Consider the following 20,924-nt stretch of genomic DNA (forward strand, 5'->3'; position numbering starts at 1 on the left):
TCCACTGGCACACGTGCGTAGGCACCTCTGTGCGTCCCCGTGCAACAGGTACACCGAGCCGTGAGATCTGTGCCATACAACCCTCACGGGTTAGGGCAGATCGGTGTACATAGATCGTCTGTGACATTCCAGGCGATCGCTAGCAGCAACCCGCTCACTCTTCACCCACCATAGCGGCGGTCCCTTACACCGCACAGTGGACCTTGACCGGCGGAAGCAGTCCATATACCATCTTGGCACGCTTCCCCGGGTCCCCCTCGTAACACCCTCCCCTTATAACGCCCCTCCCCGTATAACGCTCCTCCCCTTATAACGCCCCTGCCATTATGCCACCCACTAGCGATCGTCCCTGTAGCTGACAGATCTGGCCGCTGTCTGCAGGGGGCGACGTTACCTGGTTATACAGGAAATCCTGGGCTTGCTTCTCGTAGTGCGACACAGCGCCGAACAGCCGACGTCTGCAAGACATAACAGCAGGTAACAGTGCTAGGAAACATAAACCCAGCTTTCCCACACCCCAGAGTGGTGGCCATATATGTAATCACCCAGCTTTCCCACACCCCAGAGTGGTGGCCATATATGTAATCACCCAGCTTTCCCTCACCCCAGAGTGGTGGCCATATATGTCATCACCCAGCTTTCCCACACCCCAGAGTGGTAGCCATATATGTAATCACCCAGCTTTCCCACACCCCAGAGTGGTGGCCATATATGTCATCACCCAGCTTTCCCTCACCCCAGAGTGGTGGCCATATATGTCATCACCCAGCTTTCCCACACCCCAGAGTGGTGGCCATATATGTCATCACCCAGCTTTCCCACACCCCAGAGTGGTGGCCATATATGTCATCACCCAGCTTTCCCACACCCCAGAGTGGTGGCCATATATGTCATCACCCAGCTTTCCCACACCCCAGAGTGGTGGCCATATATGTCATCACCCAGCTTTCCCACACCCCAGAGTGGTGGCCATATATGTCATCACCCAGCTTTCCCTCACCCCAGAGTGGTGGCCATATATGTAATAACCCAGCTTTCCCTCACCCCAGAGTGGTAGCCATATATGTAATCATCCAGCTTTCCCTCACCCCAGAGTGGTGGCCATATATGTCATCACCCAGCTTTCCCTCACCCCAGAGTGGTGGCCATATATGTCATCACCCAGCTTTCCCTCACCCCAGAGTGGTGGCCATATATGTCATCACCCAGCTTTCCATCACCCCAGAGTGGTGGCCATATATGTAATCACCCAGCTTTCCCACACCCCAGAGTGGTGGCCATATATGTCATCACCCAGCTTTCCCTCACCCCAGAGTGGTGGCCATATATGTAATCACCCAGCTTTCCCACACCCCAGAGTGGTGGCCATATATGTCATCACCCAGCTTTCCCTCACCCCAGAGTGGTGGCCATATATGTCATCACCCAGCTTTCCCTCACCCCAGAGTGGTGGCCATATATGTCATCACCCAGCTTTCCCTCACCCCAGAGTGGTGGCCATATATGTAATCACCCAGCTTTCCCACACCCCAGAGTGGTGGCCATATATGTAATCACCCAGCTTTCCCTCACCTCAGAGTGGTGTCCATATATGTCATCACCCAGCTTTCCCTCACCCCAGAGTGGTGGCCATATATGTCATCACCCAGCTTTCCCTCACCCCAGAGTGGTGGCCATATATGTAATCACCCAGCTTTCCCTCACCCCAGAGTGGTGGCCATATATGTAATCACCCAGCTTTCCCTCACCCCAGAGTGGTGGCCATATATGTCATCACCCAGCTTTCCCACACCCCAGAGTGGTGGCCATATATGTCATCACCCAGCTTTCCCACACCCCAGAGTGGTGGCCATATATGTAATCACCCAGCTTTCCCACACCCCAGAGAGGTGGCCATATATGTAATCACCCAGCTTTCCCACACCCCAGAGTGGTGGCCATATATGTCATCACCCAGCTTTCCCTCACCCCAGAGAGGTGGCCATATATGTAATCACCCAGCTTTCCCACACCCCAGAGTGGTGGCCATATATGTAATCACCCAGCTTTCCCTCACCCCAGAGAGGTGGCCATATATGTAATCACCCAGCTTTCCCACACCCCAGAGTGGTGGCCATATACGTCATCACCCAGCTTTCCCACACCCCAGAGTGGTGGCCATATATGTCATCACCCAGCTTTCCCTCACCCCAGAGTGGTGGCCATATATGTAATCACCCAGCTTTCCCTCACCCCAGAATGGTGGCCATATATGTAATCACCCAGCTTTCCCTCACCCCAGAGTGGTGGCCATATATGTCATCACCCAGCTTTCCCACACCCCAGAGTGGTGGCCATATATGTAATCACCCAGCTTTCCCTCACCCCAGAGTGGTGGCCATATATGTCATCACCCAGCTTTCCCACACCCCAGAGTGGTGGCCATATATGTCATCACCCAGCTTTCCCTCACCCCAGAGTGGTGGCCATATATGTAATCACCCAGCTTTCCCTCACCCCAGAGTGGTGGCCATATATGTAATCACCCAGCTTTCCCTCACCCCAGAGTGGTGGCCATATATGTCATCACCCAGCTTTCCCACACCCCAGAGTGGTGGCCATATATGTAATCACCCAGCTTTCCCACACCCGAGTGGTGGCCATATATGTAATCACCCAGCTTTCCCACATCCCAGAGTGGTGGCCATATATGTAATCACCCAGCTTTCCCTCACCCCAGAGTGGTGGCCATATATGTCATCACCCAGCTTTCCCACACCCCAGAGTGGTGGCCATATATGTCATCACCCAGCTTTCCCACACCCCAGAGTGGCGGCCATATATGTAATCACCCAGCTTTCCCACACCCCAGAGTGGTGGCCATATATGTCATCACCCAGCTTTCCCACATCCCAGAGTGGTGGCCATATATGTAATCACCCAGCTTTCCCTCACCCCAGAGTGGTGGCCATATATGTCATGACCCAGCTTTCCCTCACCCCAGAGTGGTGGCCATATATGTAATCACCCAGCTTTCCCACACCCCAGAGTGGTGGCCATATATGTCATCACCCAGCTTTCCCACATCCCAGAGTGGTGGCCATATATGTAATCACCCAGCTTTCCCTCACCCCAGAGTGGTAGCCATATATGTAATCACCCAGCTTTCCCTCACCCCAGAGTGGTGGCCATATATGTAATCACCCAGCTTTCCCTCACCCCAGAGTGGTGGCCATATATGTCATCACCCAGCTTTCCCACATCCCAGAGTGGTGGCCATATATGTAATCACCCAGCTTTCCCTCACCCCAGAGTGGTGGCCATATATGTCATGACCCAGCTTTCCCTCACCCCAGAGTGGTGGCCATATATGTAATCACCCAGCTTTCCCACACCCCAGAGTGGTGGCCATATATGTCATCACCCAGCTTTCCCACATCCCAGAGTGGTGGCCATATATGTAATCACCCAGCTTTCCCTCACCCCAGAGTGGTAGCCATATATGTAATCACCCAGCTTTCCCTCACCCCAGAGTGGTGGCCATATATGTAATCACCCAGCTTTCCCTCACCCCAGAGTGGTGGCCATATATGTAATCACCCAGCTTTCCCACACCCCAGAGTGGTGGCCATATATGTAATCACCTAGCTTTCCCTCACCCCAGAGTGGTGGCCATATATGTAATCACCCAGCTTTCCCTCACCCCAGAGTGGTGGCCATATATGTAATCACCCAGCCTTCCCACACCCCAGAGTGGTGGCCATATATGTCATCACCCAGACTTCCCACACCCCAGAGTGGTGGCCATATATGTCATCACCCAGTTTTCCCTCACCCCAGAGTGGTGGCCATATATGTCATCACCCAGCTTTCCCACACCCCAGAGTGGTGGCCATATATGTCATCACCCAGCTTTCCCACACCCCAGAGTGGTGGCCATATATGTAATCACCCAGCTTTCCCACACCCCAGAGTGGTGGCCATATATGTAATCACCCAGCTTTCCCTCACCCCAGAGTGGTGGCCATATATGTAATCACCCAGCTTTCCCTCACCCCAGAGTGGTGGCCATATATGTAATCACCCAGCTTTCCCACACCCCAGAGTGGTGGCCATATATGTCATCACCCAGCTTTCCCTCACCCCAGAGTGGTGGCCATATATGTAATCACCCAGCTTTCCCTCACCCCAGAGTGGCGGCCATATATGAATCTTCCTGCTTCTCTCTTGTGCTTCCCAGCTGGACTGAATAATCCCCCAGGTAAGCAGAGAGTTTGGGTGGATTCCAGGCCCCCCTCCCCCAGACCTAGGGACAGCAGCACTGCAGGGGGTGATTAACCTGCAGACAGGAGAATGGACAGAGAACCACACCTAAAATACGAACCTACATAAAATGATACACAACCCACAATATCACAGCACCACAGTGCTCATTCCCCTGTACTCTCCTTATATGCCTCATTCATTCCATGTCTATGATGTGTACGATTATTCATCTCTGTAATTTTGGACCAAGACGTTATGTTCATTATTTGTATTTATTCCTTTTCTTCATTTAAGTGCAGTATGTCCCACATTTCTCACCTCAGCTGGTCCCAGTACTCAGCGTGCTCCAGGCGATCTCCGAGACTCAGCTCCATCTGATCGTCTTCAGTCTGTGACAGACAAGATGGCGTCACTGTGAGAGCACCGCTTATCTCACACTCATACGGAGCTCATGCTCCACACATGAGAGGTGGTTACAATGTGTCAGTGCAGAATCCTCTGCAAACGGATCACAAGGCACATTGCCTGCTGAGCTGCAGGTTTGTTACAATGTATCTGTCTGGAATCCAGAATTACTATGAATGTGGTTATATTGTGCAGCTCTGGCGCTGGGGGGCCATGGCGTTCTGCCTGCACCCCCTATTGTGAATGGGTGAAGCATGTGGAGGGCAGTGAGGTGAAAAGCAAAAGCAGGTGGAGGGCGGCCGGAGTCCGGACACAGAGGGAAATAGGGGCAGTGAGGGGAAGAGGAGAAGGAGGTGGATGGCGGCCGGGGTCCGGACACAGGGGGAAATAGAGGCAGTGAGGAGAAAAGGAGAAGCAGGTGGAGGGCGGCCGGGGTCCGGACACAGGGGGAAATAGAGGCAGTGAGGAGAAAAGGAGAAGCAGGTGGAGGGTGGCCGGAGTCCGGACACAGAGGGAAATAGGGGCAGTGAGGGGAAGAGGAGAAGCAGATGGAGGGCGGCCGGAGTCCGGACACAGGGGGAAATAGAGGCAGTGAGGGAAATAGGAGAATAAGGTGGATGGCGGCCGGGGTCCGGACACAGAGGAAAATAGGGGCAGTGAGGAGAAAAGGAGAAGCAGGTGGAGGGCGGCCGGGGTCCGGACACAGAGGGAAATAGGGGCAGTGAGGAGAAAAGGAGAAGCAGGTGGAGGGCGACCAGAGTCCAGACACAGAGGGAAATAGGGGCAGTGAGGAGAAAAGGAGAAGCAGGTGGAGGGCGGCCGGGGTCCGGACACAGAGGGAAATAGGGGCAGTGAGGAGAAAAGGAGAAGCAGGTGGAGGGCGGCCGGGGTCCAGACACAGGGGGAAATAGGGGCAGTGAGGAGAAGAGGAGAAGCAGGTGGAGGGCGGCCGGAGTCCGGACACAGAGTAAAATAGGGGCAGTGAGGAGAAAAGGAGAAGCAGGTGGAGGGCGGCCGGAGTCCGGACACAGGGGGAAATAGAGGCAGTGAGGGGAAGAGGAGAAGCAGGTGGAGGGCGGCCGGAGTCCGGACACAGAGGGAAATAGAGGCAGTGAGGGGAAGAGGAGAAGCAGGTGGAGGGCGGCCGGAGTCCAGACACAGAGGGAAATAGGGGCAGTGAGGAGAAAAGGAGAAGCAGGTGGAGGGCGGCCGGGGTCCGGACAGAGAGGGAAATAGGGGCAGTGAGGAGAAGAGGAGAAGCAGGTGGAGGGCGGCCAGAGTCCGGACACAGGGGGAAATAGGGGCAGTGAGGGGAAGAGGAGAAGCAGGTGGAGGGTGGCCGGAGTCCAGACACAGAGGGAAATAGGGGCAGTGAGGGGAAGAGGAGAAGCAGGTGGAGGGCGGCCAGAGTCCGGACACAGAGGGAAATAGAGGCAGTGAGGGGAAGAGGAGAAGCAGGTGGAGGGCGGCCGGGGTCCGGACACAGGGGGAAATAGGGGCAGTGAGGGGAAGAGGAGAAGCAGGTGGAGGGTGACCAGAGTCCGGACACAGAGGGAAATAGGGGCAGTGAGGGGAAGAGGAGAAGCAGGTGGAGGGTGGCCGGAGTCCGGACACAGAGGGAAATAGAGGCAGTGAGGGGAAGAGGAGAAGCAGGTGGAGGGTGACCAGAGTCCGGACACAGGGGGAAATAGGGGCAGTGAGGGGAAGAGGAGAAGCAGGTGGAGGGTGGCCGGAGTCCAGACACAGAGGGAAATAGGGGCAGTGAGGAGAAAAGGAGAAGCAGGTGGAGAGCGACCAGAGTCCGGACACAGGGGGAAATAGGGGCAGTGAGGGGAAGAGGAGAAGCAGGTGGAGGGCGGCCGGGGTCCGGACACAGGGGGAAATAGGGGCAGTGAGGAGAAAAGGAGAAGCAGGGGAGGGCGGCCGGAGTCCGGACACAGAGGGAAATAGGGGCAGTGAGGAGAAAAGGAGAAGCAGGTGGAGGGCGGCCGGGGTCCGGACAGAGAGGGAAATAGGGGCAGTGAGGGGAAGAGGAGAAGCAGGTGGAGGGCGGCCAGAGTCCGGACACAGGGGGAAATAGGGGCAGTGAGGGGAAGAGGAGAAGCAGGTGGAGGGTGGCCGGAGTCCAGACACAGAGGGAAATAGAGGCAGTGAGGGGAAGAGGAGAAGCAGGTGGAGGGCGGCCGGGGTCCGGACACAGGGGGAAATAGGGGCAGTGAGGGGAAGAGGAGAAGCAGGTGGAGGGCGGCCGGGGTCCGGACAGAGAGGGAAATAGGGGCAGTGAGGGGAAGAGGAGAAGCAGGTGGAGGGCGGCCAGAGTCCGGACACAGGGGGAAATAGGGGCAGTGAGGGGAAGAGGAGAAGCAGGTGGAGGGTGGCCGGAGTCCAGACACAGAGGGAAATAGGGGCAGTGAGGGGAAGAGGAGAAGCAGGTGGAGGGTGACCAGAGTCCGGACACAGAGGGAAATAGGGGCAGTGAGGGGAAGAGGAGAAGCAGGTGGAGGGTGGCCGGAGTCCGGACACAGAGGGAAATAGAGGCAGTGAGGGGAAGAGGAGAAGCAGGTGGAGGGTGACCAGAGTCCGGACACAGGGGGAAATAGGGGCAGTGAGGGGAAGAGGAGAAGCAGGTGGAGGGCGGCCGGAGTCCGGACACAGGGGGAAATAGGGGCAGTGAGGGGAAGAGGAGAAGCAGGTGGAGGGCGACCAGAGTCCGGACACAGAGGGAAATAGGGGCAGTGAGGAGAAGAGGAGAAGCAGGTGGAGGGCGACCAGAGTCCGGACACAGGGGGAAATAGGGGCAGTGAGGGGAAGAGGAGAAGCAGGTGGAGGGTGGCCGGAGTCCGGACACAGAGGGAAATAGGGGCAGTGAGGAGAAAAGGAGAAGCAGGTGGAGGGCGGCCGGGGTCCGGACACAGAGGGAAATAGGAGCAGTGAGGGGAAGAGGAGAAGCAGGTGGAGGGTGGCCGGAGTCCGGACACAGAGGGAAATAGGGGCAGTGAGGGGAAGAGGAGAAGCAGGTGGAGGGTGGCCGGAGTCCGGACACAGGGGGAAATAGGGGCAGTGAGGGGAAGAGGAGAAGCAGGTGGAGGGTGGCCGGAGTCCAGACACAGAGGGAAATAGGGGCAGTGAGGAGAAAAGGAGAAGCAGGTGGAGGGCGGCCGGAGTCCGGACACAGAGGGAAATAGGGGCAGTGAGGGGAAGAGGAGAAGCAGGTGGAGGGCGGCCGGGGTCCGGACACAGGGGGAAATAGGGTCAGTGAGGAGAAAAGGAGAAGCAGGTGGAGGGCGACCAGAGTACGGACACAGAGGGAACGACGGGCAGTGAGGGCAAGAGGAGAATTAGTGGCACTGGTGGGATCTCTTCCCGATCTCCCTGATGATTGGTGGCAGTGGTGGGGTATATTTCTTCTCTCCTTGATGATTGGTGGCAGTGGTGGGGTATATTTCTTCTCTCCTTGATGATTGGTGGCAGTGGTGGGGTATATTTCTTCTCTCCTTGATGATTGGTGGCAGTGGTGGGGTATATTTCTTCTCTCCTTGACGATTGGTGGCAGTGGTGGGGTATATTCCTGCTCTCCCTGGCGATTGGTGGCGATGGCAGCGGTGGTTCTGACAGGACACATTGTAACAAACCCTCAGCTGTTCTACATATGATTATATATATTGTCTGGGAGGTGGAGGACTCACCGTTCGGGCCAGCGGGGGCCGGTGGTCTCCTCCGAGGTGCAGGCGGAGCTGCAGACTGCGTCTCCTTTGTAGAGCAGAGTGACTGCGCAGACTGTGACTCCTGCAACACAGACCAGAGCTGAGATACAGGGAGAAGAGAAAGTATCCCAGCCCCGAGAACAGCGTATCTAAGCTCATGGATGGCAGTGTGTCTAACCTCATCACTAAGGGCAGTGTATCTAGGCTCATCAGTAGGGGCAGTGTATCTAGGCTCATCACTAGGGGCAGTGTATCTAGGCTCATCACTAAGAGCAGTGTATCTAGGCTCATCACTAGGGGCAGTGTATCTAGGCTCATCACTAGGGGCAGTGTATCTAGGCTCATCACTAAGAGCAGTGTATCTAGGCTCATCACTAGGGGCAGTGTATCTAGGCTCATCACTAGGGCAGTGTATCTAGGCTCATCACTAGAGCAGTGTATCTAGGCTCATCACTAAGAGCAGTGTATCTAGGCTCATCACTAGGGGCAGTGTATCTAGGCTCATCACTAGGAGCAGTGTATCTAGGCTCATCACTAGGGGCAGTGTATCTAGCTCATCAGTAAGAGCAGTGTATCTAGGCTCATCACTAGGGGCAGTGTATCTAGGCTCATCACTAGGGGCAGTGTATCTAGGCTCATCACTAGGGGCAGTGTATCTAGGCTCATCAGTAAGAGCAGTGTATCTAGGCTCCTCACTAGGGCCAGTGTATCTAGGCTCATCACTAGGGGCAGTGTATCTAGGCTCATCACTAGGGGCAGTGTATCTAGGCTCATCACTAGGGGCAGTGTATCTAGGCTCATCACTAGGGGCAGTGTATCTAGGCTCATCACTAGGGGCAGTGTATCTAGGCTCATCACTAAGGGCAGTGTATCTAGGCTCATCACTAGGGGCAGTGTATCCAGGCTCATCACTAAGAGCAGTGTATCTAGGCTCATCACTAGGGGCAGTGTATCCAGGCTCATCACTAAGAGCAGTGTATCTAGGCTCATCACTAGGGGCAGTGTATCTAGGCTCATCACTAAGGGCAGTGTATCTAGGCTCATCACTAGGGGCAGTGTATCCAGGCTCATCACTAGAGGCAGTGTATCTAGGCTCATCACTAGGGCAGTGTATCTAGGCTCATCACTAGGGGCAGTGTATCTAGGCTCATCACTAAGAGCAGTGTATCTAGGCTCCTCACTAGGGGCAGTGTATCTAGGCTCATCACTAGGGGCAGTGTATCTAGGCTCATCACTAGGGCAGTGTATCTAGGCTCATCACTAGGGGCAGTGTATCTAGGCTCATCACTAGGGGCAGTGTATCTAGGCTCATCACTAGGGGCAGTGTATCTAGGCTCATCACTAGGGGCAGTGTATCTAGGCTCCTCACTAGGGGCAGTGTATCTAGGCTCATCACTAGGGGCAGTGTATCTAGGCTCATCACTAGGGGCAGTGTATCTAGGCTCCTCACTAAGAGCAGTGTATCTAGGCTCCTCACTAGGGGCAGTGTATCTAGGCTCATCACTAGGGGCAGTGTATCTAGGCTCATCACTAGGGGCAGTGTATCTAGGCTCGTCTCTAGGGGCAGAGCATCTAAGCTCATCAGTAGGGGCAGAGCATCTAAGCTCATCAGTAGGGGCAGAGCATCTAAGCTCATCAGTAGGGGCAGTGTATCTAGGCTCATCACTAGGGGCAGTGTATCTAGGCTCATCACTAAGGGGCAGTGTATCTAGGGCTCATCACTAGGGGCAGTGTATCTAGGCTCGTCTCTAGGGGCAGTGTATCTAGGCTCATCACTAGGGGCAGAGCATCTAAGCTCATCAGTAGGGGCAGTGTATCTAAGCTCATCACTAGGGGCAGTGTATCTAGGCTCATCACTAGGGGCAGTGTATCTAGGCTCATCACTAGGGGCAGTGTATCTAGGCTCATCACTAGGGGCAGTGTATCTAGGCTCATCACTAGGGGCAGTGTATCTAGGCTCATCACTAGGGGCAGTGTATCTAGGCTCATCACTAGGGCAGTGTATCTAGGCTTATCACTAGGGGCAATGTATCTAGGCTTATCACTAGGGGCAATGTATCTAGGCTTATCACTAGGGGCAGTGTATCTAGGCTCGTCTCTAGGGGCAGAGCATCTAAGCTCATCAGTAGGGCAGAGCATCTAAGCTCATCAGTAGAGGCAGTGTATCTAGGCTCATCACTAGGGGCAGTGTATCTAGGCTCATCACTAGGAGCAGTGTATCTAGGCTCATCACTAAGAGCAGTGTATCTAGGCTCATCACTAGGGGCAGTGTATCTAGGCTCGTCTCTAGGGGCAGAGCATCTAAGCTCATCAGTAGGGGCAGAGCATCTAAGCTCATCAGTAGGGGCAGAGCATCTAAGCTCATCACTAGGGGCAGTGTATCTAGGCTCATCACTAGGGGCAGTGTATCTAGGCTCATCACTAGGGGCAGTGTATCTAGGCTCGTCTCTAGGGGCAGTGTATCTAGGCTCATCACTAGGGGCAGAGCATCTAAGCTCATCAGTAGGGGCAGTGTATCTAAGCTCATCACTAGGGGCAGTGTATCTAGGCTCATCACTAGGGGCAGTGTATCTAGGCTCATCACTAGGGGCAGTGTATCTAGGCTCATCACTAGGGGCAGTGTATCTAGGCTCATCACTAGGGGCAGTGTATCTAGGCTCATCACTAGGGGCAGTGTATCTAGGCTCATCACTAGGGGCAGTGTATCTAGGCTCATCACTAGGGGCAGTGTATCTAGGCTCGTCTCTAGGGGCAGTGTATCTAGGCTCGTCTCTAGGGGCAGTGTATCTAGGCTCGTCTCTAGGGGCAGAGCATCTAAGCTCATCAGTAGGGGCAGAGCATCTAAGCTCATCAGTAGGGGCAGAGCATCTAAGCTCATCAGTAGGGGCAGTGTGTGAGGAATATGGCAGATCCGTACCTGCCAATCATATGTATTTCCACACATCCAATACTAAGACCCTGGAATAAATGGCAGGTGACACAGATAATCATAGAAAGGAGGAAGCCCCCGACCAGAGCAGACCCCCTGGTGACAAAAGTAATGCAGCTAGGGAAGTTAGCAGGAGATTGCTAGTTTCTGAGAAGCTTCATAGGGTGACCTGCCAGACAGAGGCTCCCGGATAAAAAGTATAAAATTGAGGTGTTTGTAGCTCCCACAAATATACCAGGCATATTTTCAGCCTCAGGTCAGTGTGTATCAGCCCATATTTAGCCGAGGAAAGACAATAGACCCATCATGTTTCCTAGCTATGGATAGATAAAATCATAATAGGAAACCTCTTCCATGTGGGATGCTCAGAGGTGGAGATATAGGGAAAGCTGCCAATTCACAATTCTCTGGAACCTGAAGGCACATGTCATGTGAAGCCCTGTCATAGGTCACCAGTTGGGGGGTTTATGGGAGTACTTGGGTTATTAAAAACCAAAGTGGACATTTTGGAGGGGATCGTTCTCTGAGAGGTCACGTCCAGTAAACGTGTGGGGTGTCCCAAGGAAACCAGTGACTCCTTAGCGCCTCCCCTGTGCCGAGCCAGCACCAGGCCTAGTCACAAGGAAATCAGTGGCTCCACAGCGCCTCCCCTGTGCCGAGCCAGCACCAGGCCTTGTCACAAGGAAACCAGTGACTCCACAGCGCCTCCCCTGTGCGGAGCCAGCACCAGGTCTAGTCACAAGGAAACCAGTGACTCCACAGCGCCTCCCCTGTGCCGAGCCAGCACCAGGCCTAGTCACAAGGAAACCAGTGACTCCACAGCGCCTCCCCTGTGCCGAGCCAGCACCAGGCCTAGTCACAAGGAAACCATTGTCTCCACAGCACCTCCCCTGTGCCGAGCCAACACCAGGCCTAGTCACAAGCAAACCAGTGACTCCACAGCGCCTCCCCTGTGCTGAGCCAACACCAGGCCTAGTCACAAGGAAACCAGTGACTCCACAGCGCCTCCCCTGTGCCGAGCCAGCACCAGGCCTAGTCACAAGGAAACCAGTGACTCCACAGCGCATATCCTGTGCCGAGCCAGCACCAGGCCTAGTCACAAGGAAACCAGTGACTCCACAGCGCCTCCCCTGTGCCGAGCCAGCACCAGGCCTAGTCACAAGGAAACCATTGTCTCCACAGCACCTCCCCTATGCCGAGCCAACACCAGGCCTAGTCACAAGGAAACCATTGGCTCCACAGCGCCTCCCCTGTGCCGAGCCAGCACCAGGCCTAGTCACAAGGAAACCATTGTCTCCACAGCGCCTCCCCTGTGCCGAGCCAGCACCAGGCCTAGTCACAAGGAAACCAGTGACTCCACAGCGCCTCCCCTGTGCTGAGCCAGTACCAGGCCCAGTCACAAGGAAACCATTGACTCCACAGCACCTCCCCTGTGCCGAACCAGCACCAGGCCTAGTCACAAGGAAACCATTGTCTCCACAGCACCTCCCCTGTGCCGAGCCAACACCAGGCCTAGTCACAAGGAAACCAGTGACTCCACAGCGCCTCCCCTGTGCTGAGCCAGCACCAGGCCTAGTCACAAGGAAACCATTGTCTCCACAGCACCTCCCCTGTGCCGAGCCAACACCAGGCCTAGTCACAAGGAAACCAGTGACTCCACAGCGCCTCCCCTGTGCCGAGCCAGCACCAGGCCTAGTCACAAGGAAACCAGTGACTCCACAGCGCCTCCCCTGTGCCGAGCCAACACCAGGCCTAGTCACAAGGAAACCAGTGGCTCCACAGCGCCTCCCCTGTGCCGAGCCAACACCAGGCCTAGTCACAAGGAAACCATTGTCTCCACAGCGCCTCCCCTGTGCCGAACCAGCACCAGGCCTAGTCACAAGGAAACCAATGGCTCTACAGCGCCTCCCCTGTGCCGAGCCAACACCAGGTCTAGTCACAAGCAAACCATTGGCTCCACAGCGCCTCCCCTGTGCCGAGCCAGCACCAGGCCTAGTCACAAGGAAACCATTGTCTCCACAGCGCCTCCCCTGTGCCGAACCAGCACCAGGCCTAGTCACAAGGAAACCAGTGACTCCACAGCGCCTCCCCTGTGCGGAGCCAGCACCACGCCTAGTCACAAGGAAACCATTGGCTCTACAGCGCCTCCCCTGTGCGGAGCCAGCACCACGCCTAGTCACAAGGAAACCATTGGCTCCACAGCGCCTCCCCTGTGCCGAGCCAGCACCACGCCTAGTCACAAGGAAATCAGTGGCTCCACAGCGCCTCCCCTGTGCCGAGCCAGCACCAGGCCTAGTCACAAGGAAATCAGTGGCTCCACAGCGCCTCCCCTGTGCCGAGCCAACACCAGGCCTAGTCACAAGGAAACCAGTGACTCCACAGCGCCTCCCCTGTGCTGAGCCAGCACCAGGCCTAGTCACAAGGAAACCAGTGACTCCACAGCGCCTCCCCTGTGCCGAGCCAGCACCAGGCCTAGTCACAAGGAAATCAGTGGCTCCACAGCGCCTCCCCTGTGCCGAGCCAACACCAGGCCTAGTCACAAGGAAACCAGTGACTCCACAGCGCCTCCCCTGTGCTGAGCCAACACCAGGCCCAGTCACAAGGAAATCAGTGACTCCACAGCGCCTCCCCTGTGCCGAGCCAACACCAGGCCTAGTCACAAGGAAACCATTGTCTCTACAGCGCCTCCCCTGTGCTGAGCCAGCACCAGGCCTAGTCACAAGGAAACCAGTGACTCCACAGCGCCTCTCCTGTGCCGAGCCAGCACCAGGCCTAGTCACAAGGAAACCAGTGACTCCACAGCGCATATCCTGTGCCTAGCCAACACCAGGCCTAGTCACAAGGAAACCAGTGACTCCACAGTGCCTCCCCTGTGCCGAGCCAGCACCAGGCCTAGTCACAAGGAAACCAGTGACTCCACAGCGCGTCCCCTGTGCCGAGCCAACACCAGGCCTAGTCACAAGGAAATCAGTGGCTCCACAGCGCCTCCCCTGTGCCGAGCCAGCACCAGGCCTAGTCACAAGGAAACCAGTGACTCCACAGCGCCTCCCCTGTGCTGAGCCAGCACCAGGCCCAGTCACAAGGAAATCAGTGACTCCACAGCGCCTCCCCTGTGCGGAGCCAACACCAGGCCTAGTCACAAGGAAACCATTGGCTCTACAGCACCTCCCCTGTGCCGAACCAGCACCAGGCCTAGTCACAAGGAAACCAGTGACTCCACAGCGCCTCCCCTGTGCCGAGCCAACACCAGGCCTAGTCACAAGAAAACCATTGTCTCCACAGCACTTCCCCTGTGCCGAGCCAGCACCAGGCCTAGTCACAAGGAAACCAGTGACTCCACAGCGCCTCCCCTGTGCCGAGCCAGCACCAGGCCTAGTCACAAGGAAACCAGTGACTCCACAGCGCCTCCCCTGTGCCGAGCCAGCACCAGGCCTAGTCACAAGGAAACTGGTAACTGATCCATCTATATATCTGCCCGCTCCTATATCTTACCTGTATCTGCATTTCTGACCATAATCTCTGTAAATTTCTTGTGTATACAGTGTATTATCTGGTGTGCCCTGAAGGCGATTAAATATATAATTTATTCTTGGGCTGTTTCTGTTATCTCGATCCCTGAACCCCATGTCTGTGAGCTCTGTATTATATTACAGGCTACCTGGACTGGTTTCTGGCCCGATATAATCCTGCTAATGGACCAGGCCTATATCTGACGAGCACCTGCTGGCAGACTACCCGGCTGGCCGGCCCGGTTTCACTAGGGCTAGTGAAAAGGGTCTGTCTGGGGGTCGCCCCCGTGCCTATGTGGATGTGTAACACTGCACCAAGCCGACCTTATGTACCCCTTGGAGTGCGGAGCGTCAGGTGTTGGGGGAAGTAACAAGATGGTATCGCGTGGCCCGGACACATTAGAGACGTCAGGGTGGGGCTGCGAGGTGCGGTTTCATCACAGATTGGTGACAGCGGTTCCATGTCTGCGTGACCCTCCTGGCTGTTCATGACAGTGTATCTAAGCTCATCATTAGGGGCAGTGTATCTAGTCTCATCACTAGGAGCAGTGTATCTAAACTCATCACTAGCGTAGAGTATCTAAGCTCATCACTAGGGGCAGAGTATCTAAGCTCATCACTAGGGGCAGTGTATCTAGTCTCATCACTAGGAGCAGTGTATCTAATCTCATCGCTAGGGTAGAGTATCTAAGCTCATCACTAGGGGCAGAGTATCTAAGCTCATCACTAGGGGCAGAGTATCTAAGCTCATCACTAAGGCAGTGTATCTAGGCTCATCACTAGGGCAGAGTATCTAAGCTCAGCACTAGTGTAGTGTATCTAAGCTGTGTGATTGGCTGCACCTCCTGCTGGACACGATTCTCCCTGCAGCCAATCCCTGGGCACAGTTTAATCACGGCTGTGAAGGGTACCGCAGTGCCGATCTTGTACCGCAGTGCCGATCTTGTACCGCAGTGCAGAGCTTGTACCGCAGTGCCAAGCTTGTATCGCAGTGCCAAGCTTGTATCGCAGTGTCGATCTTGTAGCGCAGTGCTGAGCTTGTAACCCAGTGCCGAGCTTGTAGCACAGTGCCAAGCTTGTATCGCAGTGTCGATCTTGTAGCGCAGTGCTGAGCTTGTAACCCAGTGCAGAGCTTGTAGCACAGTGCCAAGCTTGTACCAGAGTGTCGATCTTGTAGCGCAGTGCTGAGCTTGTACCACAGTGCCGAGCTTGTTCCGCAGTGCCAAGCTTGTACCACAGTGCCGAACTTGTACCGCAACATTGATCTTGTAGTGCAGTGCAGAGCTTGTCCCACAGTGCCAAACTTGTAGCGCAGTGCCGAGCTTGTAGCGCAGTGCCGAGCTTGTAGCGCAGTGCCGAGCTTGTAGCGCAGTGTCGATCTTGTACCGCAGTGTCGAGCTTGTACCGCAGTGTCGAGCTTGTACCGCAGTGTCGAGCTTGTACCGCAGTTTCGAGCTTGTACCACAGTGTCGAGCTTGTACCGCAGTGTCGAGCTTGTACCACAGTGTCGAGCTTGTACCGCAGTTTCGAGCTTGTACTGCAGTGCTGAGCTTGTAGCCCAGTGCCGAGCTTGTAGCACAGTGTCGATCTTGTAGCGCAGTGCCGAGCTTTTACCGCAGTGCCGAGCTTCTTCCACAGTGCCGAGCTTGTACCACACTGCCGAGCTTGTATCGCAGTGCCGAGCTTGTTCCGCAGTGCCGAGCTTGTTCCGCAGTGCCGAGCTTGTACCGCAGTGCCGAGCTTGTACCGCAGTGCCGAGCTTGTACCGCAGTGCCGAGCTTGTACCGCAGTGCCGAGATTGTACCGCAGTGCCGAGATTGTACCGCAGTGTCGAGCTTGTAGCGCAGTGCTGAGCACCGTCTGGTTGGTATAATCAGGGCCAATGGCAGGAGTCCGGTGGGCACTACCTCCGGCCTGTCACTGCTCTGTGGTGCAGAGCGGGAACATCCTGCAGATGATCATTGGAGCATTGCGCAACATGTGTGCTCTGGGGTCATGTGATCAGTAAGGACACACCCACCATGCCAGACATGCGGATGTGTCTCTGCCTCTGATTGGCTCCAGAAATGATAGATCCATGGATCAGACAGATGCCCCTGATGAAGCCGAGCAGCCGGCGAAACATAATGACATCTCTGACTGCAGACTCCAGCACTCGATATCACTGAATGCTGAGAGTCGCGGGGTGAAGGCATCAATACGCACACATGGCGGATACTCACGGCTGCAGATACTCATCCAGACCGCAGATACTCAGTGCAGGCTCCGCCTCCAGCCCGAGCATTCTCTTTGGCACAGCCGGCGGCAGGGACGGGTACAGGTGCTGCACAGGGACCGAGGGCGGCTGAAGTGACGGAGGATATGGAGGATCATTGATCTGCTGCAGAATGGCAACGAATAAATCTTCTACAAGGACGGAATCTGGAGGCAAAAAAGAGAAGGTTACAGGAAAATCACCAGAAATCCCACCCCGAGACCCCTGAGACCCCCCCCCCCCCCCCCCCCGAGACCCCCGCAGCAACCGTAGAATTAAGGAAGCCCCCCACAGCTGGACCCCGATATAGCAGATAACACCAAAACTGCAGCACTACTGGGTCCACTCACCCCCGTATGCAGTGTCATGCCAGCGCCTCCCCGTACACAGTGCCATCACAGCGCCTCCCCGTACACAGTGCCATCACAGCTCCTCCCCGTACACAGTGCCATCACAGCGCCTCCCCGTACACAGTGCCATCACAGCACCTCCCCGTACACAGTGCCATCACAGCACCTCCCCGTACACAGTGCCATCACAGCGCCTCCCCGTATATAGTGTCATCACAGAGCCACTCCCCATATACAGTGCCATCACAGCGCCTCCCCGTATATAGTGTCATCACAGAGCCACTCCCCATATACAGTGCCATCACAGCGCCTCCCCGTATATAGTGTCATCACAGAGCCACTCCCCATATACAGTGCCATCACAGCGCCTCCCCGTATATAGTGTCATCACAGAGCCACTCCCCATATACAGTGCCATCACAGCGCCTCCCCGTACACAGTGCCATCACAGAGCCACTCCCCATATACAGTGCCATCACAGCGCCTCCCCGTATATAGTGTCATCACAGAGCCACTCCCCATATACAGTGCCATCACAGCGCCTCCCCGTATATAGTGTCATCACAGAGCCACTCCCCATATACAGTGCCATCACAGCGCCTCCCCGTATATAGTGTCATCACAGAGCCACTCCCCATATACAGTGCCATCACAGCGCCTCCCCGTACACAGTGCCATCACAGCACCTCCCCGTACACAGTGCCATCACAGCGCCTCCCCGTACACAGTGCCATCACAGCGCCTCCCCATACACAGTGCCATCACAGCACCTCCCCGTACACAGTGCCATTACAGCGCCTCCCCGTACACAGTGCCATCACAGCACCTCCCCGTACACGGTGCCATCACAGCGCCTCCCCGTACACAGTGCCATCACAGCGCCTCCCCGTACACAGTGCCATCACAGCACCTCCCCGTACACAGTGCCATCACAGCACCTCCCCGTACACAGTGCCATTACAGCGCCTCCCCGTACACAGTGCCATCACAGCACCTCCCAGTACACGGTGCCATCACAGCGCCTCCCCGTACACAGTGCCATCACAGCGCCTCCCCGTACACAGTGCCATCACAGCACCTCCCCGTACACAGTGCCATTACAGCGCCTCCCCGTACACAGTGCCATCACAGCACCTCCCCGTACACAGTGCCATCACAGCGCCTCCCCGTACACAGTGTCATCACAGCGCCTCCCCGTACACAGTGCCATCACAGCGCCTCCCCGTACACAGTGCCATCACAGCGCCTCCCCGTATATAGTGTCATCACAGAGCCACTCCCCATATACAGTGCCATACCAGCGCCTCCTTGTATACAGTGTCATACAGTGCCTCCCCGTACACAGTGCCATCACAGCGCCTCCCCGTACACAGTGCCATCACAGCGCCTCCCTGTATACAGTGTCATCACAGCGCCTCCCCGTACACAGTACCTCCACGTACACAGTGCCATCACAGTACCTCCCCGTACACAGTGTATCACAGCGCCTCCCCGTTCACAGTGCCATCACAGCGCCTCCCCGTACACAGTGCCATCACAGCACCTCCCAGTACACAGTGCCATCACAGCACCTCCCCGTACACAGTGCCATCACAGCGCCTCCCCGTACACAGTGCCATCACAGCGCCTCCCTGTATACAGTGTCATCACAGCGCCTCCCCGTACACAGTACCTCCCCGTACACAGTGCCATCACAGTACCTCCCCGTACACAGTGTATCACAGCACCTCCCCGTTCACAGTGCCATCACAGCGCCTCCCCGTACACAGTGCCATCACAGCACCTCCCAGTACACAGTGCCATCACAGCACCTCCCCGTACACAGTGCCATCACAGCGCCTCCCCGTACACAGTGCCATCACAGCGCCTCCCCGTACACAGTGCCATCACAGCGCCTCCCCGTACACAGTGCCATCACAGCACCTCCCAGTACACAGTGCCATCACAGCGCCTCCCCGTACACAGTGCCATCACAGCACCTCCCCGTACACAGTGCCATCACAGCGCCTCCCCGTACACAGTGCCATCACAGCGCCTCCCCGTACACAGTGCCATCACAGCACCTCCCAGTACACAGTGTCATCACAGCGCCTCCCCGTACACAGTGCTATCACAGCGCCTCCCCGTACACAGTGCCATCACAGCGCCTCCCCGTACACAGTGTCATCACAGCGCCTCCCCGTACACAGTGTCATCACAGCGCCTCCCCGTACACAGTGCCATCACAGCGCCTCCCCGTACACAATGCCATCACAGCGCCTTCCCATACACAGTGCCATCACAGCGCCTCCCCGTACACAATGCCATGACAGCGCCTCCCCGTACACAGTGCCATCACAGCGCCTCCCCGTACACAGTGCCATCACAGCGCCTCCCCATACACAGTGCCATCACAGCACCTCCCAGTACACAGTGCCATCACAGCGCCTCCCCGTACACAATGCCATAACAGCGCCTCCCCGTACACAGTGCCATCACAGCGCCTCCCCGTACACAGTGCCATCACAGCACCTCCCCGTACACAGTGCCATCACAGCACCTCCCAGTACACAGTGTCATCACAGCGCCTCCCCGTACACAGTGTCATCACAGCGCCTCCCCGTACACAGTGTCATCACAGCGCCTCCCCGTACACAGTGCCATCACAGCGCCTCCCCGTACACAATGCCATCACAGCGCCTTCCCATACACAGTGCCATCACAGCGCCTCCCCGTACACAATGCCATAACAGCGCCTCCCCGTACACAGTGCCATCACAGCGCCTCCCCGTACACAATGCCATAACAGCGCCTCCCCGTACACAGTGCCATCACAGCGCCTCCCCATACACAATGCCATAACAGCGCCTCCCCGTACACAATGCCATAGCAGCGCCTCCCCGTACACAATGCCATAACAGCGCCTCCCCGTACACAGTGCCATCACAGCGCCTCCCCGTACACAGTGTCATCACAGCGCCTCCCCGTACACAATGCCATCACAGTGCCTCCCCGTACACAGTGCCATCACAGCGCCTTCCCGTACACAATGCCATCACAGCGCCTCCCCGTACACAGTGTCATAACAGCGCCTCCCCATACACAGTGCCATCACAGCGCCTCTCCGTACACAGTGTCATAACAGCGCCTCCCCGTACACAGTGCCATCACAGCGCCTCCCCGTACACAGTGCCATCACAGCGCCTTCCCGTACACAGTGCCATCACAGCGCCTCCCCGTACACAGTGCCATCACAGCGCCTCCCCATACACAGTGCCATAGCAGCGCCTCCCCGTATAGCCTCGGGGGTGTCCTTGAGGGGAGATATGTATCATCGAGGTTGAGCCTCGGGGGTGTCCTTGAGGGGAGATATGTATCATCGAGGCTGAGCCTCAGGGGTGTCCTTGAGGGGAGATATGTATCATCGAGGCTGAGCCTCGGGGGTGTCCTTGAGGGGAGATATGTATCATCGAGGCTGAGCCTCGGGGTTGTCCTTGAGGGGAGATATGTATCATCGAGGTTGAGCCTCGGGGGTGTCCTTGAGGGGAG

General features: G+C 56.2%; 1 protein-coding gene across 1 annotated transcript in view; it reads right to left on the minus strand.

Moving 5' to 3' along the window:
• Positions 1-307: 307 nt before the first annotated feature.
• LOC142284800 (phosphatidylinositol 3-kinase C2 domain-containing subunit gamma-like) overlaps positions 308-20,924 on the minus strand; it is a 51,722-nt gene continuing 31,105 nt past the window's right edge. Inside the window, exons 4-7 of the mRNA XM_075333223.1 lie at positions 17,015-17,213; positions 8,337-8,436; positions 4,564-4,634; positions 308-458 (exon numbers count right to left, since the gene is read on the minus strand). Of these exons, the coding sequence (XP_075189338.1) occupies positions 308-458; positions 4,564-4,634; positions 8,337-8,436; positions 17,015-17,213 (521 nt within the window). The remainder of the gene's footprint in view (positions 459-4,563; positions 4,635-8,336; positions 8,437-17,014; positions 17,214-20,924) is intronic.

Source organism: Anomaloglossus baeobatrachus, unplaced genomic scaffold, assembly GCF_048569485.1.
Source record: "Anomaloglossus baeobatrachus isolate aAnoBae1 unplaced genomic scaffold, aAnoBae1.hap1 Scaffold_574, whole genome shotgun sequence".
Taxonomy (NCBI): Eukaryota; Metazoa; Chordata; class Amphibia; order Anura; family Aromobatidae; genus Anomaloglossus; species Anomaloglossus baeobatrachus.